Source organism: Marmota marmota, unplaced genomic scaffold (assembly GCF_001458135.2).
Source record: "Marmota marmota marmota unplaced genomic scaffold, marMar, whole genome shotgun sequence".
NCBI classification, from domain to species: Eukaryota; Metazoa; Chordata; class Mammalia; order Rodentia; family Sciuridae; genus Marmota; species Marmota marmota.
In genome coordinates, this window is record NW_026000016.1 from 34,003,896 (window position 1) to 34,022,155 (window position 18,260).

Below are 18,260 nucleotides of genomic sequence, written 5' to 3' on the forward strand. Positions count from 1 at the left end.
GTGGAGGATGGGAAAGGCAGCGGAGCACAACAGACACTAGGATGGCAATTTGTAAATCAATGGATGTGTAACTGATGTGATTCTGCAATCTGTGTATGGGGTGAAGGTGGGAGTTCATAACCCACTTGATTCAAAGTGTCGAATATGATATGTCAAGAAATTTGTAATGTTTTGAACAACCCACAATAAAAAATTTAAAAAAATAATAATAATAATAATGTGGTGCTGAGAATCGAACCCAGTGCTTCACACATGCTAGGCAAGCACTCTACTACTGAGCCACAATCCCATCCCCTCTATCTCCTTATTTTTAGCCTGTATGTTTCTTTATATTTAAGGTGGTTTCTTATAAACAAAAAATATAATTAGGTCTTGTTTTTTGATTCACTATGGCAAGCTCTTGTCTTTTAATTGGTGTATTTTGATCATTAATACTTAAATTATTATTTTTGTAACTAAATCAATATTTTTCACTACTTTCTATTTGTTGCCCTTACGCTTTTATTTTTCTTTTACTTGTCCCTCAACATTTGTGGTTTCAAATGAGCATTTTTATATGATTCCATTTTTTTCTTCTTTTTATCTCTTTTTTTTTTTCTTTTATAGTACTGGAGACTGAATCCAGTGCTGCTCTGCTACTGAATTACATCCACAGCCCTTTAATTAATTAATTAGTTAATTAATTAACTTGCTTATTTATTTTGTAGTTCTAGAAATCAAGCTCAGGGTCTCGCACATGTCAGGCAAATGCTCTACTACTAAGGCATATCCCTAGCCTTTTATTTTTTATTTTGAAACAGAGTCTTGCTAAGCTGCTGAGGCTAGCCTCAAACTTGTAATTCTTCTGCCTCAGCCTCTGAAGTCACTGGCATTACAGGACCACTCCACCATGTCCAGCCATGTTTTCTCCTTTCTCAGCACACCATTTATACTTTTTTGTTTTTTACTTTTTTTTATAGTTGTCCTCAAGTTTGCAATATGCATTTACAACTAATCCCAGTCCAATTTCAAATGACATATTATTTTACAAATAGTATAATCTAAAATAACAAAAAATCATACTTCCTCCCTCCTATCACTTGTAACATTGCTATCATGCATTTCACTTATACATAAAAGTGTATATAAATATATAAATTCATAAGCATACATAAATGAATACTCTTGCTATTCTGTTAAACAAACTATTACATGTTAGATCAATTAAGAAAAATAAAAGTTCTTATTTTTTCACTAAATTCTTTCTCCTGTGCTCTTCTTTTCTTTATGTAGACCCTAGTTCTTGACCTAAACAATTTCCCTTCTCTCTAAAGAACTTCTTTTAACACTTTTTGGAAGACAGATCTACTGGCTACAAAATCCCCCAATTAATGCCTGTCTGATAAAGTCTTTATTTCAACTTCATTCTTTTTAATTTTTTATTTGTTCTAATTAGTTATACATGACAAGAGAATGAATTCATTTTGACATGTCATACATAAATGGGAGTATAATTTCTCATTCTTCTGGTTGTACATGATGTAGAGTTACACTGGGCGTGTAATCACATACACACATAGGGTAATAATGTCCAATTCATTCTACTATCCTTCCTACCCCACCTTAGCCCCTCCCTTCACTCACCTCTGTCTAATCCAAAGTACCTCTATTCTTCCCTAGCTATCCCCCTTATTGTGAATTAGCATCCACATACCAGAGAAAACATTTGGGTTTTGGTTCTATGGGATTCGCTTATTTAACTTAGCATGATATTCTCCAGTTCCTCCATTTACTGGCAAATGTCATAATTTCATTCTTCTTTAAGGCTGAGTAATATTCCATTGTGTACATATACCACATTTTCTTTATCCATTCATCTGTTGAAGGGCACCTAGGTTGGTTCCACAGTTTAGCTATTGTGAGTTAAACTGCTATAAACCTTGATGTGGCTGCATCACTGTAGTATGCTGATTTTGAATCTTTTGGGTATAAACTGATGAGCGGGATAGTTGGATCAAATGGTGGTTCCACTCCTAGTTTTCTGAGGAATCTCCACATTGCTTTCCAGAGTGGCTGTAGCAATCTGCAGTCCCACCAATAATGTATGTGTGTACCCTTTTCCCCACATCCTCACCACATTTATTGTTGCTTGTATTCTGGTAATTCTTATCATTCTGACTGGAATAAGATGAAATCTTAGTGTAGTTTTGATATGCATTTCTCTAATTTGCTGGAGATGTTGAACTTTTTTATATATTTGTTTATCAATTTTATTTCTTCTTCTGTGAAGTGTCTACTCAGTTTCTTAGCACATTTATTGATTTGGGTGGTTTTGTTGTTGTTTTGGTTTGGTTTTTGGTGTTAAGTTTTTTTGAGTTCTTTATATATCCTGTAGATTAACACTCTATCTGAGGTCAAAGTGGTAAAGATTTTCTCCCATGCTGTAGGCTCTCTCTTCATGTTATTGTTTCCTTTGCTGTAAAGATGCTTTTTAGTTTGATTCCATTCCATTTATTGATTCTTGATTTTACTTCTTGCACTTTAGGAATCTTATTAAGGAAGTCAATTCCTAAGTCGACACAGTAGAGATTTGGGCTGACTTTTTCTTCTTTTAGGCACAGGTCCTCTGTTCTAGCGCCTAAGTCTGGTCCACTTTGAGCTGAGTTTTGTACAGTTACCTTTCATTCTTGAAGGATAGTTTCAGACTTTTCTTGCTTTGCACTATTTCTATGAAGTCAGATGAAATTCTTGTTACTACTCTAGAATTCCTCCTCTTGCTTCTTTCCAGATTCTTTCTCTTTTCATTTTCTACTTTAAAGATGATGTACACAGGTGTTTTTTTTTTAATTATTTTTGTGGCATTTATACTGCTTGGAACTATTACTAGGACTTCAATATTGCTTCTATTCTCTTTTTCTTCCTCTTTGATATGCCTGTTACTAGATGTTCCACCTTTTGTAGTTGCCCCACAGTTCTTGGTTTGTTCCATTTTTTTTTTTTCAGTGTTTCTTTTCTTTCTGCTTTTCAGTTCTGGAAGTTTCTACTGACATATCCTCAAGCTCAAAGAGTCTTACCCCCTGCCATATCTAGTCTATTTATAAGCCAACCAAGAGTATTCTTCATTTCTGTTACAGTGTTGTTGATCTCTAGCATTTCATTTTGATTGTTTCTTAGAATTTCCACCTCTTATATTGCTCATCTGTCCTTGCATGCTGTTTATGGTACCTCCACTAGAGTCCTTGGCATATTAATCATGGTTATTTTAAATATCCAGTCTGATAATTCCAATATCCTTGCCATATCTGGGTCTACTTCTGTTGTGTGTTCTCTCTTCAATTTTTTATTTTTTTTTTATTTTATTTTATTTTTGCCTTTTAATATGCCTTGCAACTTTTTGTTGAAAGCTGGACATTATGTACTGGGTATAAGAATCTCTAGTAAAAAAGGCCTTTAGTAAGAGGTCAGGGAGGGGAAGCATTCTGTAGTCCTGATTATGTCTTGAGTCTTTTAGTGAGACTGTGGCCCTGGACTGTGAACTTCACATATGCTTTTGTTCTTTTTCCCAACTTTGATGGGACTGGATAGCTCAAGGAAGCTTAAATGGGGATTTCCCTTTCACTAGATCGTTAGGCTCTGATAAAGCCCAGTAGGTTAGGCTCTCATAAAACCATTTTTCTTGAGGACAGACATTGTTAAAAAGAAGAGGGTGCTCTGCTGTGTTATAAAATAGCTACCTGTCCCCACTCTCATCATCTGCCTTCCCCAGGATCCCTAGCAGATTCTTCTCCAATATTCACTTTGAGACCCTGGTGAAGATCCAAAAGGTAAAACTCATAAAAATCTGGTGGGGTCAGGGGGCACCTCTGGAGTTTTTAACTATCAGACTTGTCCATAATGAGCCACTGACAATTTGTCAACTACATTTCAGGTTTTGCCACACCAGCACTATTCCCATGGGGAGTTTGCTCATGGTTTTTCACTCTGATGCATTATGATTCTCTATGTATGCCTGTCTGTCTCTCCAATTGTGAGGGCAGCACTTCCTTAATGAATTAAAGAAGAATTATTGATATTTCAGTTTGTTTAGCTTATTGTTAGGATAAAGTGGCAACTTCCACACTTCTTCTATTTTGCACTGAACAACCAAAGCTACTGTATTGATTTTTAAATGTATTTTTATATATCTACAAACATAAATTTTTAGTATCAACACTATTAGTAGAATGCTATGCACAAAGCCACAGTAATAGATTATTTCACTTTAGATGTATTGACATGCATAGTACTACTAACATACTACAGTATACTGAAACTACAATTATACTGCATTTACTACTATTTTTATAATACATAAACTATATACAAATAATATCATAGTAGAATATACTGTTTCCACATATATATTACATTATATAGTAAATACAACATTTATTATACTATTCATAGTGGTAATTTCTTAATGGCTTCTACAACAGAATAATATTAAATTTACCAGAAAAAAAATATGGGACAATAGTGGATTAGTTCGATTTTATTGTAGTATATAATGAATAAATTATAGCAATAATTATTAATCCTTATCTACTTTATTATTAGTTCCTTTTTATATGCCTTTGTCCCATACTAATGCAATTTTTCTGGAGAGTTAACTATGGAAGAGAAATATAAATAGATAAAACAGAATGAAGATAAATAAGATAAACAGGATAACACAAATAAGACAGACCAATAAACAAACATGATGTAACTTTTTAAACATTGTATTTTAAAATAATTGCAGGTTTAAAGAAAGTTGTAAAGACTATACAGAGTTCCCTTGTACCCTGTGTTCAATTGGCTCCAATGGCTACAATCTTCTATCTACAATACACCATTAAAACCAGAAAACTGGCATTAGTATAGCACGCGTATACAGCTCTATGTCATCTTAATATAGGTATGCATTCTTGTACCCACCAGCACAATCCAGATACAGAATTGTGTCCCATCACCACAAAGTTCTCCCTGGTGCAACTTTATAGTCACGCCACCATCCCTAAACACTGGCATACATTAATCTGTTCTCTGTTCCATATTCTGCCATTGTGAGAATGTTACATAAATGGAATCACATAGATTTAACCATTTGATATTTGCTTTTCACTTAGAATAATGTCCTTCAAATCTATTCCAGTTGATATACATATCAATAGTTTACTCATTTTTATTGCTGAATAATAATCTATGGTATTGATAAATCTCAGTTTATTCACCTAATGTAAGATAATTTGGTTGTTTTCAGTTTGGGGTTATTACAAATAAAATTTTTGAAAAATGTGAGGTAATATGTCATTGTAGTTTTATTTTGCAATTTTCCAATCACTAGAGATGCTGAATACCTTTTCATGTACTTGTTTGTCACTATTTTATTTGGGGAAATGTCATGTCTTTAGTCATTTTCTTTTCACTGTTGGGTTTCACAGTTCTTTATAATATTCTAGATGACACCTTTGTCACACATGTGGCTTACAAAATAATTTCTTAGAGTTGTAGCTTGTCCTTTTTAACCCTTTAATGGGTCTTAGCAAAGAAATGGGTTTTTAGCCTTAATAAATCCCAACTAAGCAATTTCTCCTTTAACTGATCATGCTTCCAGTGTCATGTCTAAAACTATTATAAACCAAGGCGTAGGTCCTTAAGATTTTTTTCCCATTTACTTCTTAAAGTTTTAGTTAAATTTTTCACTTTTTCTTTTATTTTTAATTTAGTATGTGTGTGTGTGTGTGTGTGTGTGTGTGTGAGTGTGTAAAAGACACTGATGATTAGGTGACAGTTCATTTTTGTGCCAAAAGATACCCATTTGTCCCAGCCATATTTGTTACAAAGGCTATCCTTCCTACATTAAATTGATTTGCACCTTTGTAAAAATTAAGCTGGCCATACTAGTGGGGTTATTTCTGTATTCTCCATTCTGTTTCATCAATCAGTCTCTCTCTCTACACCAACACCACAGTTTTTGTTATTGTGGCCCTATTACAAGACATAAAATCAAGCAGAGAGACTGAGCCCACCTTTTTTTTATCTTCAAAGCTATTTTAACTCTTCTAGTTCCTATACCTTCCCATGTTCATTTTAAAATAATCTGGTCTATATTTATTCTTGTTTTCTTTAAAAAAAAAAAAAGAAAAAAAAAACACCTTACTGAGAACTTGATAGGAATTGTGTTAAATCTGAATCAGTTTGGAGAGAAGTTTTATATTTACTACATTGTGTCTTCTGATCATGAACATGTCTCCAATTACTTTTTTATTACAACATTTATAGCATAAGTCCTATGCATATCTTGTTAGATTTACATACAGTAATTCCAATTATAAATAGAACTATATGGGGCTAGGGTTGTGGCTCAGCGGTAGAGCGCTTGCCTAGCACATGTGAGGCCCTGGATTCAATCCTCACCACCACATATAAATAAATTAAATAAAGGTATTGCATCAACTAAAAAAGGTACAAGTAAAAAAAATTACAAAAAAAGTACTATATGTTTAATTCCAGTTTTGTGGGTTCATTTTTACATATAGAAATATAGCAGATTTTTGAAGCTCATTTTGTATCTTGAAACCTTGCTGAATTTTTTTACTCTAGTTTTTTAGTAGATTTCATGATTTTGTCTGTGTAGATTATTACGTTATCCTTAAATAGAAACAAATTAATATATTTCTTTTTTTCTAATCCCAATGCCTTCTATTTTCTTTTCTTTCTTTATAGCATGGTCTGAAACTTTTGGCACTATGTTGCATAAAACTGTTAAGAATCTGCTTTCTTCCCTATCTTAGGGATAAAACATTCATCTATACACCATTAAGTAAGACATTAGCTGTTTTTTGTAAATATCCTTTACCAGGTTAAGAAAGCTTCCCTCTATGGCTAGATTTTAGAGAAGTTTTTTTGTGAATTTCTTTTGAATTTTTAAATGTTTATTCTGTATCAACTGATGTGAGCTTGTGACTTTTCCTCTTTTGGCGATGGAGCCTTGTGCATGCAAGGCAAGCACTCTACCAATTGAGCTGTATTCCCAGCCTGTGACTTTTCTTCTTTACACTGTTAGTGGTTGGACTGTACTGACTGACTTTCAAATACTGAACCAGCCCTGAATCTCAGGAAACAACTCCACTGGATCATCATATATAATTCTTCTTGAACATTACTGATTTCTGTTTTCTAATATTTTGTTGAAAAAGTTTGTATCTACATTTATGAGGAATATTGGTCTGTAATTTTCAATTTTGTGCTATTTTTTATTTTGGTATCAGGGTAACATTGGTTAAATGAACTAGGAATTGCTCCTACTTCTTCCATTTTCAGGGAAAAAAATGTATAGCATTAATATTAATTCTCCTTTAAAGGTTTGGTAAAACTCTGGTGAAAGTATTCAAACCTTAAGATTTCATTTAGGAGTGCTTTAATTATAAACTTAATCCCCTTAATAGTTAATGAGCTATTCAAATTATCTATTTCATACTGGATGGTAGTTTATGTTTTTCTAACAATTAGTTCATTTCATCTAAATTATCAAATTGACATGTGTACGGGTGTTTGTAGTATTCCCTTGTTATCTTTTTGATGTCTGAAGGATCTGTCCCTTTTTCATTCTCAATGATGGTAATATGTGCGTTCTCGTTCTCTCCCTCCCTCCCTCTCTTCCTCTCTCCTCCTCCCCCACTTTCTCTCTTTCTGTCAGTTTTGCCAGAGGTTTGACAATTTTATTGCTCTTTGCAGAGAACCAGCTTCGTGTTTCACTGATTTATTTTCTATGGTTTTTATTTACAATTTCATTGATTTCTGTTCTCGCCTTTATTTCGTTCCTTCTACTTGTTGTGGGCCCACCTGAGTTAAGATCTCAGATTATTGATTGAGACTTTTACTCTTTTCTGATAAAAGCATTTAGTGCTATAAATTTCTCTCAGCATTGCTACAACTATCCCCTAAATTTTCATATGTTCTGCTTTTTTTTCATTCTACTGTGTGCATTTAAATTGACTTTGAGACAGTAGGGTGTATTTTGACATATTATACATACAGGATACAACCCATTATAATTTTGATCCCATCCTTGTAGCTGAACATGATGTGGACTTATAATGGTCATGTGCTCATGTATGAGTATAGGAAAGGTTACTTCCAATTCTTCTACTGTCTTTCCTATTCCCATCCCTTCTCCCTTCCCTTCATTCCCCTTTATCTAATCCAATGAACTGTCTATATGTTCCATAGGCACTTGAAGAAAATGTGTATTCTGCTATTGATGGATAGAGTGCTCTATAAAAGCCAGTTAAATCTTGTTGTTCCATGTTATTGTTGGGTTCTTACATAACTTGGTTTTCTGTTCTATCGGTTGTTGACAAAATGTTGAAGTACCCAGTTATAATTGGAGATTTGCCTATTTCTTCTTTCAGTTCTATCAGTTTTTGCTTTACATTGTTTGTCTTCTGTTTAGCATATATATATTTAGCACTGATATGTCTTTATCAAAGAGGGTTGATCATTATATAATGTTCCTCTCCATCTCTGTTAATTTCCTTTGCTCTAAAGCATTCTTTATCCAATATTAAAATAGCTATTCATGTTTTATTTTTATTTTTGTTTCCATGATATGCCATTTTCCTCCTTTTTTTGCTTTCAATCTAGTATAAATTACTTTTAAAGCCAGTTTCTTGTAGAAACTATAGAGTTGAATCATATTTTTAATCCACTCTGCCAATGTCTTCAATAAGTATGTTTAGATCATTTACATTTAGTATAATTAATGATGTGTTAAGGCTTAAGTTTCCATTTTACTTTTTTGTTTGCTTGGATTTTTATTTCCCCTGTTGTTTCTCCTATCTTCCTATGAGTCACTTGAATATTTTTTAGAATTCCATTTTAGTTTATCTATACCATTTGTATCTTCTTGTAAAGCTTTCTTTAGTGGTTTCTCAAGTTATTATAAAAACACACATAAGTAACTAGTTTTCTGGTATCATTATTTCATCATTTCAAGCGAAACATGAAAAACTTAACCTCTCTTTATGTGTCTTTACTCACCCTCACTTATAGTTATCTTAAATATTTTGTCTACACACATTTAGAATTGTACCAGATAGCAGTATAATTTTTGTTTCAACTATAAAATATTATTTACAAGGTTAAAGAAGGGAAGTCTACTAGTGTACTTACTCATATTTTACCCTTTCCATTGTTCTTTTTTTTTCTTCCTAATGTTCCAAAATTCCAGCTTTTATCATTTCCTTTATATTTAGAAAACTTACTTCAGTTACTCTTTTACGACAAGTTTAACAGTAACATATTCTCTTTCTGCATCTGAGTATACCCTGATTTCCCTTGCATTCCTGAAAAAATATTTTCACAGTATATAAACTTCTGGGTCAAGAGTTCTTTCAGCATTTAAAAAATGTTGCGCAGCAGGGCACAATGGTGCACATCCTATAATCCCAGCAGCTCAGGAGGCTGAGGCAGGAGGACCACAAATTCAAAGCCAGCATCAGCAAAAGTGAGACACTAAGCAACTCAGTGAGACTCTGTGTCTAAATAAAAAATACAAAATTAGGCTGGGGATGTGGCTCAGTGGTCAAGTATCCCCAAGTTCAATCTCCAGTACCAAAAAAAAAAATTGTTGTGCCATTTACAGCTCTCCATAGTAGTTAATGAAAAATTCACTGTCATTTTTACTTATTCCCTACAACTCAGGTGTTTTTTCTCTCAAAAATTTTTTTTTTTTTTGGTCATTTATTTTTAAAAGTATGGCTATGGGGCTGGGTTGTGGCTCAGTGGCAGAGCGCTTGCCTAGCAAATGTGAGGCACTGGGTTCGATTCTCAGCACCTCATATAAAACAATAAATAATAAAGGTCCATCAACAACTAAAAAAAAAATATTTAAAAAGGGGGAGTTGTGGCTCAGCGGTACAGTGCTTGCCTAGCACATGTGAGGCCCTGGGTTTGATCCTCAGTACCATATAAAAATAAAATAAATGTATTGTGTCCATCTACAACTAAAAAATAAATATTAAAAAAAAGTATGGCTATGATGGGCCTTGCCATGAATTTCTTTGGGGTTCACTCAACTTCCTAAATCTGTAGTATTGTTCCCCAAACACTTTTCAGTCCCTCCACTCTTTGTCTTCTTTATTTGTAAGCCCAATGGCACAATTATGAGCTCTTTTGATTTAGTCTCACATGTTTCTCTATTGATTTTTCACCCAGTCTATTTTCTCTCTACTCACATTGGACAACTTTTTACTATTCTATCTTTAACATCACTGACACTTTTCCTCTGTCCTATTCATTCTGCTATTGAGCCCACTGAGATATTTTTATTTTTCTTTCTTACTGTATTTTTCAGTTCTAAAATTTACATTTGGCTTTTCTTATATCTTCTATTTCTTTTCTGAGACTTTCTATTTTTTCATTTGTTTTTTGTATATTTGTAATCATTCAGTGAAGCACTTTTATGTTGATATATAACATAATAATTCTAAACTCTGTCATTTCAATGTTTGTATCTGTTGATTACCTTTCTCATTCATGTTAAGACAGTCCTAGTTCTTGTATGACAAGGGACTTTTAACGGAAACCTGGACATTTTGGCATTATGTTTATTAGATTCAAGACCTTATTTAAGCCAGGAGTGGTAGCACACCCTGAGCAACTTAACAAGACTCTGTCTTCCGTGCTGATGAAAGAAAGGGATAAAAAACTCATTACTCTAGGCAGGAATGGAAGTTCAGGTTCCCCATTCAGCCTTCACAGATATGGGAAAGAGGAAAGTGAGACTCCTGGTTACTGCTGGGTAAGGATAGGGGTTCAGGCCTTTACTGATAAAACCTTGTCTGGAAAGGATAGAGTTGTCTTGTTACTGCTCCTCATATGGCCTCCAATGAAACTAAGTGCAAGTGGCTTCACTGCCACTGGGCAACGGTGAGAGTCCTGAATCTCCACTAGGCTCCCTCTAACACTGCCAAAGCAAAGGGGTTGGGGCAACTTGTTATATCCTGGCAGAGAGTGAAGTCTAGCAGTTCCACTTGGCCTTTGTTAGAAGTGGAAATACAGCCACAGTTTTTATGTGGTACTGGTCTAGAATAGAGCAGTTATTGTTTATTGTTTCAGTAAAAGATTTCTGTCTTGCTAAGCTTTGGCTAGAAAGAACAGACTTTTGTTAGGGTGTTTTGTTTTGTTATGTTTTGTCTGCACCTGTTGGCTTTTCCAAGTTGACCATTTCTCCAATATCCAATCTGGAATGTATGAAGAAAAAATTAAAAAAAAAAAAAAGGAAACTCCTCACCATGTAGTTTGGGTTACTAGCCAATCTTCCTTCCTCTCTCCACTTTTCAGTTTTCTTATGGTTGTTTTTCTATACCATATCCAAAGCTTGTAGCTGTACTTAGCAGGGTGAATATGGAAAAGAAAGTCCAACATATGTGACATGATTAAAGATAATAGGTAATATTTTAGCCACAATGTTTAGATGAAATACAAATAGGAACCCTTTAGGGTTAATCCAGTTCAACCCCATGTTCCTTCAATAAGCAACTATCCCAATATTGATGCATCTGAGTTCCCAGTGAGGGCATATATTATCAAAGAAGGTATTATTTAGGAACCTTTAAAAAAGGAAGTATCAATATTTCAACATCTATTCAGTTTGAACAATCTCCACAAATTTTCTCAGTCATATTTTATGATTTCTCAATCATATTTTCCAGTGGCACATCAATCTAAAAATTCTGCCTAACAGATGAAGTTGAAAAGCCATCCTGATTACAAAATGCCAAGGCACTTCACCTAATAAATACTGATGGGTTTATCAAGTGACATCTCTTTTTAAAATGATTTGCAAAACATCCTGTTTAAATTGTTTTCACAGAGTAGCAATGAATTTGGACAATCCAATCATACATTCTTCATGGTCTTCCATGTGAACACTATACACACACTCATATTCTGGCAACCCCTAAAACAGAAGCATTAACAAGCCATAAGGGGACAAATCTTGGTACTACTACCCTGATGTTCAAGTCAAGAGTTTCCCTTAGCCTTTTTTTTTTTTTTTAAAGCGTCTTTTAACTTACAAGAAGTTGCAACAATAGGACAAAGAGTCCCATTTACCCTCTGCCCAGCTTTTCCCAATGGGGACATCTTCTCTATCTATAATACAATATAAAAACCAGGAGAGTGACATTGATACATTACTGTTAACTGGACTATGGGCTCCTTTATCCTTTTTATAGATAGGTTATACAATAACGAACTTTGTCAGAAACACTCTCAGCTTTTGAGCATCATACTACTAGTCAAATTACCAAACCAGACTTTTAACTCAAGTGCAAATTATCTATATTTACACAATTCTTATACAATACAAACATACACACGTCCCATATATTAATCTCTTTCCTCACGTTTGCATGCATGTGGTCACATGCTCACTCCCTCCCCCACCCTGTTTCTCACATACCCTACAAAGGACTACACCTAAACATGCCAAAACTTACACGAAAATAAAAGTAATCCCTCTTCTTCATCCTACCAAAGTCTTTCTATTTTCCCTGGGTATTGTTACAATGAAGAGCATCTATAAATGAATCTAAGGGCTAAAGGAAATCTTTAAAAGTTATTTAAGGTAAAAATCCATCCAATGCTTAAATATCCTCTACAACATCCCCACCAGATTCTTCAGCCCTTACTTGAATCTAACAATAGGAACCCCATAAAACCTAAAGGAATCCAGTCTGCCTTCAGTCAAGATACTAATTCTTAAAAGGTATTTCTAATCATGAGCCAAATTTGTTTTTCTGGTGCTTGTAACTCCTTGATTCTCGTCTCGTGGAGGATTTTAACAAGCAAACTTCTCCCCTGTTGGCCTGAGACACTCCTCGCTTGCACCTGTTGCTCCCACATAATTAATATTCCCTTTCACCCTCTCAAAGCTTAAACAAAGCATGACGGAGTTCCCCTATCCAGGAAAGCCTTCAAATTTTTAAATATCATACATGTTTTTATCTGGTTAAATCTCCTCCTGTTTTTCAGCTGTTGTTCCTGTGATATGATTTTGAAGGCTTTCACTAGCCCAATCATTCTTACAACTGAATGCACAGGAGCTTATTTACATTCCAAGACCCACAATGCTTAACTTCCTCGTCACTAACTATGTTAATGAGGTGTTTTATGATCCTAATTACGGAACAGAAAACCACCGACTTCTCTTTGAATACTAAACCAACATACAGCTATGGAACTCTGTCCCCCTGGGTAAGACACCTACTGAGCAGTCAGCTTATAGACTGGTACTAGGTAGCACTCTCACATTATACCAGTAGGTGTCACTCTACATATATTTTAAATTGTTTCAATTTTGATGCACTCGTTCAACAAATATTTATGGAGTGACTATTATGTGCCACGTATGATTCCAGATACTGAGGATATAGAGGAGAACAAGAAAACACAATCTTTTTCTAATGGAACTTATGGTCTAGATATTAATGAATAAGTCTGCTTATTTACTTTCTTGATGAAAGTCTGTAAAATCCTATTCCTAATACAGTTCAATGGAGAACTGCATTTTCCTAAGTCAAAATAACTCATAAAAAGCAAGTACTATATGAAACAGAATGAGAGAAATTATGCTCTGTGGAAGCTAGATTTATGTATCCTGTGCACTTTCTAGCCTTCTAAATTTATTCAGCACTTCTCTTATAAACTTCAAGCTTCTAAAACCACAATCTAAGGTATTCCTCAGTATAATAGGGAGAAATTTACCTTGAATAATAACTCAATTTTTAAAAAATCTATCTACTCATATTTTTACAAGTAAACACTGTGTTGTAAATTTTAAGATTATTTGCAAAGACACAAATTTCTTTATCTCCCCTTAGAAAACGTCACCTGTCAAACACCAAAAACAATGCCCAGGTGAACAAGGTAAAGACAGTAACAAATTATGCTACTGCATAGAACTTAGGAATTCCTCCACTGTCGAGTCCTTGGGCAAACCTGTGAGACTCACAGCTATTAGCAGAACTTCAGGAGGACTTGAAGCTTACAGCAAAGCAATGAAAGGTCACTGTGTCAAAAGGAACAAATCCAATTGAGGGGGCAGCCACTGCACAGCAAGAAAGTAGACTTGTCTGCACAGACATCCAAGAACCTAGCAACTAGTCAATTACTATTTTTTCCATCTACTCTCAAACAGAACATCCTCCACACTAAAAAGGCTAGAGAAAACATGGTTAAAGGAATATTTCAGACTCTTAAACAAAAAGAAAGGAAAGGAAAAGTCCTACTACTTGGAATTCTCTAAGTTCAAACTTCAGGCATATAAACTTCTTTGAGAAAAATGATCCTTATAAGAATAAAACACTCAGTTTTATTAAATATCTGACTTAATGTTTCCTTTGGAATTATACAAACTACTAATAATTATCTAAATTGCTTAAGATATATTGTATGTATATTGTTCAACTTTAACATGGCATCACATGTACACTTTAGAACACAGAAGTACTTGAACATTAAGTTACAAATGAACACAAAGATACTTCAGAAAAGATGCTCAGCAGTGAAAAAGATATAGATTAATTTATACCTTAATGTTAAATAAGGCATTTTTTTTTACTTTGATGGTCAAATATATTTTAAAGACTGCTTATTGTCTATAGTCTTTAAATTATACTTATAAACTATTTGACAGACCCATTATTAATATTTCACATATCTGAGTTGTCACAAAACTTGCATGTGTTAGTTCAGTATTTTTATTCTAAATATAAAAATGTGTGTGAATGTGTAGCTGCACATGTGGGTGTGTATAAGGGATTTAGTATACTGGGAAAGCAGTTTTGGTAATCAACAGAATATAGAGGTAAGGATCTTAGCATTCCCCTAAATTAGCTATGTAACCTCTGGGCAAGTTACTTATTATGTCCTAATGTCAATTTCCACCAAAACACAAATAATAGGATTTTAAGAAGGATTAAGTACATCATCTTATGTAAAAATGCATATGGTCTGACACATAGTAGGTGCTCAATAAATGATGGTTATTCAGGAATGTCACTTTTCTTTTTGTCCATTTGAAAGAGTATACTGATTCATGTTGAAAAACTACTGACTTGCAAGTTTAACTAACACAAAGTACATCTTCCTGCTATAATAGTTTGAGAAAATAAAAACCCTTACTCAAGTGAATGCAACAAATATGCACCTTCTCCTATTTGCTCAAATATATTTTGCATGACCTTACATGAATTGCTTAGATAAAAGCTTTTTCTCTTCTGCTTTTGTTATTTTAAAGTGCAGATGCATTTGAGTCATTTTCTCCTTTTGTTTCATATCCTTAAGATCCAAAGCTTCAAAGACAGAATGTCAGCATGCAGTCGATTTATGACTGAACTCTTGAAGAGACACTGAAGAATTACCTTGTCAATCACCCCAAGGACTCTGAAGGCCTTCAGCTCCTCGGCAGGGCTCCTTAGGTTCCAAGGGGGCCTTGAACTTAGTGATCCTGGAGGCTAATGGAAGATATCAAAGATTATACATCAATCAGGGAGGTACTTGAAGGAAGACTGCCTGCTGAAGCAAATGCCAGGCCAAAGGAAACTAAATTTATCATAAATCAGAAGGGAAAGATAAAAGGAGGAAGTTTCTGTTTGTCTGTAATGTAAAATAAAAAAATAAAAAATAAAGAAAATCAAAAAGAAAAAGGAAGAAAAAAAGTTGCAAGTAAATAAGTCATAACACTGAAAACAAAATTTTAAAAAGAAAATTAATGAGCTGATATAGTTTCTAGAGCAGTAACTCAATTTAAGACTGCATAGTTTAAAAAAAAAAAGACTATATAGTTATCATAAACCTTTTTAACAACTGGAGAACTGGGTTAACAATCAATTGCAACCTTATATTTACCCCAGGTTAATCCAGGTTGATCAACAATAATTTAGCAGAGCAGAACTAAAAAACAACAAATTAACAAATAAACTTGGAAAAGGAGGAATACAACCATTCTTTCCCAGCATGAAAATATAGTCCTTTAATAGTACTTGATAAATATACATCATGTGTTTTAACAGGAACTTGCAGATTCAAGTTCAACCAGAAAAATTACCAACAATGAGGAAACATTAAGAATATCTATCATATAAGCAATAATTATTAGATCTGAGGTTAAAAGATGATTGACAGGAGAAAGAAAAATTTCTTAAATATTTTAGTATCTGTGATGTGGAAAAAAAAAGATCAGTTAATACAGAAAGGGGATACTTTTTTGTTAGCTACAAAAAAAGATCAGTTAATACAGAAAGGGGATACTTCAGTACAGCACATAATAACCCTAACCCTAACTTTCACCTATTACTTTCACTTTTCTCTTTGAGTAAAATAAGCCATTCAGGTTAGAAAAACTCTAACCAAACCTCCGTTTAGAGTTTACAACCACAAAGTACTGCTTGCTATATTCATCCTTACATTAAAATGGTGATGCTGCAAAGGATGACAGGAGACACTTAAGAGTGAGTGTCCTTAGAGTGGACCTTATTATTACCAAAAATCTATTAGAACACAGAGGAGACATTTTGACCCGTGAGTGAGCAGAAGACAAAATCCCCTGATTCATGCGCATCATGATTAGTGAATTGCTGATACCATCTTGAATACTTCAAGCTGCTGTCTACATAACTACAGAGAGCTCCCTGTGAACAGGAAATGTCATCTGCATCTTCATTTTCACAGTGCCTAACACATTGCTAGTTCTTGATTAGTTGAAATGAGTAAGGAACAGCACAAATGAGAAGGAGGAAAAGAGGAGAGAAGCTAGGGAAGAAGGCAGCCTGGATAAACTGTCGTTTACAACTGGGAAAACTACCACCTGTGACATTTTCTGAAAGCAGCAATTCTAGTTGCTTTCAATGTGTTTGTTTTTATTTTGTTGTTTGGCTTAGCAATTACATGCTAATTTCAGGGTATCTGACATGGTAACGTTTGGGGAAAAGAATAGAGACTTCTTATTTTTTAAATACACTTGAGAAAGCTGATGATAGTGGCAACTGGAGTGGATAATAATAATCTTTAAACTGATTTAATTTAGACTTCTTAGATATGTTTCAAAAATATTTGATATCTCACTTCATAAGGTATTGAGCTAAATGTCATTTAAAAACAAAACTCTCTAAAAGCTAAAAATCTAAGGGGAATTTTTTAAGAACATAAAAATGTTGATCAAGATAAAATGTTGTATATGTATACAGACATATAGCAAAAATTGTCTCTTCTAATTTAACTTATATTGTATTATTTCATCTTTATCCTTCCTTACACCCTGAATATGGTACTTTCAGGAAGTTAGTATCATAATCCCCACTTTATAGATTAAAAAAGGGAATGGTATAATGTTTGTTCATGGTCAGAAAGAGATAGTGGAAGATCCTAGAAACTCAAACCTTTACTCTATTGCTTACAGTCTTTCTACTACACAAAAATACAACTTCCTCTGCTACATTAACAAGAAAGAGTAAGTACTGCTTATAATTCTGGCAAAATGAATAAAAGGGAAAAGTTATGGGGAAAAAAAGAATTCTTTAAAAGATAGTCCATCCATTTATTGTCTGAAAATATAGCCAAATGCCTTCATGGCCAGACTCAGCAATTAGCAAGACCCTCAGCAAGTTAGCAAGAGACCCTGTCTGCAAATAAAAAAATAAAAGAACTGGGGATGTAACTGAGTGATAAAATACCCTGAGTTCAATCCCCAGTACCAAAAAGAAAAAAAAAATACCTATCTTCTATGTATACTTTCTTATTCACTGATATTATTGGATTTTCCAGTTTCCATAGAAGCACTTGGTTTCCTTTCAGCAATATCAATAGCAAAGAAAGCAGACTACAAAAATCTCAACTATATCTTTCAACAAATAATTACTCTACACCCACTATGTGCAACATAACTACAAAGGATATAAATCACCAAAAAACATGAATGGCCCCTAACTCAAGAAGTTCATAATTTATTTAACAAGACAAAAACATTAAAAGTAAATAAAACATTCTCCTAAAACACAGGACCACAAAGATAAGTCATTAGTTAGTAGATAATAACCTGTGTTCTCAGAAAGAAGTCAGACTAAAGATGATTTTAAGTGCTGTGTGGAAATTAAGTTAGGAAACAAACAGTATATATAAAATTGAAAGGCCACTGGCCTGTTAGGGGTTTTGGGGGGGGGCGGCGGGGGGAACTTGGGGATTGTCACTCGTAG

The 18,260-nt window shown here is 33.9% G+C and overlaps 1 protein-coding gene across 6 annotated transcripts in view; it reads right to left on the reverse strand.

The window, feature by feature from the left end:
* Rps6kc1 (ribosomal protein S6 kinase C1) overlaps positions 1-18,260 on the reverse strand; it is a 200,008-nt gene that overhangs the window by 74,217 nt on the left and 107,531 nt on the right. For 5 of the 6 annotated variants that reach the window (XM_048809399.1, XM_015483652.2, XM_048809401.1 and 2 more), the window contains one exon: positions 15,432-15,524. The exons of the other annotated variant lie outside the window; for it this stretch is intronic. In XM_048809399.1, coding sequence (XP_048665356.1) covers positions 15,432-15,524 — 93 coding nt within the window. The remainder of the gene's footprint in view (positions 1-15,431; positions 15,525-18,260) is intronic. 6 annotated transcript variants of the gene reach the window in all.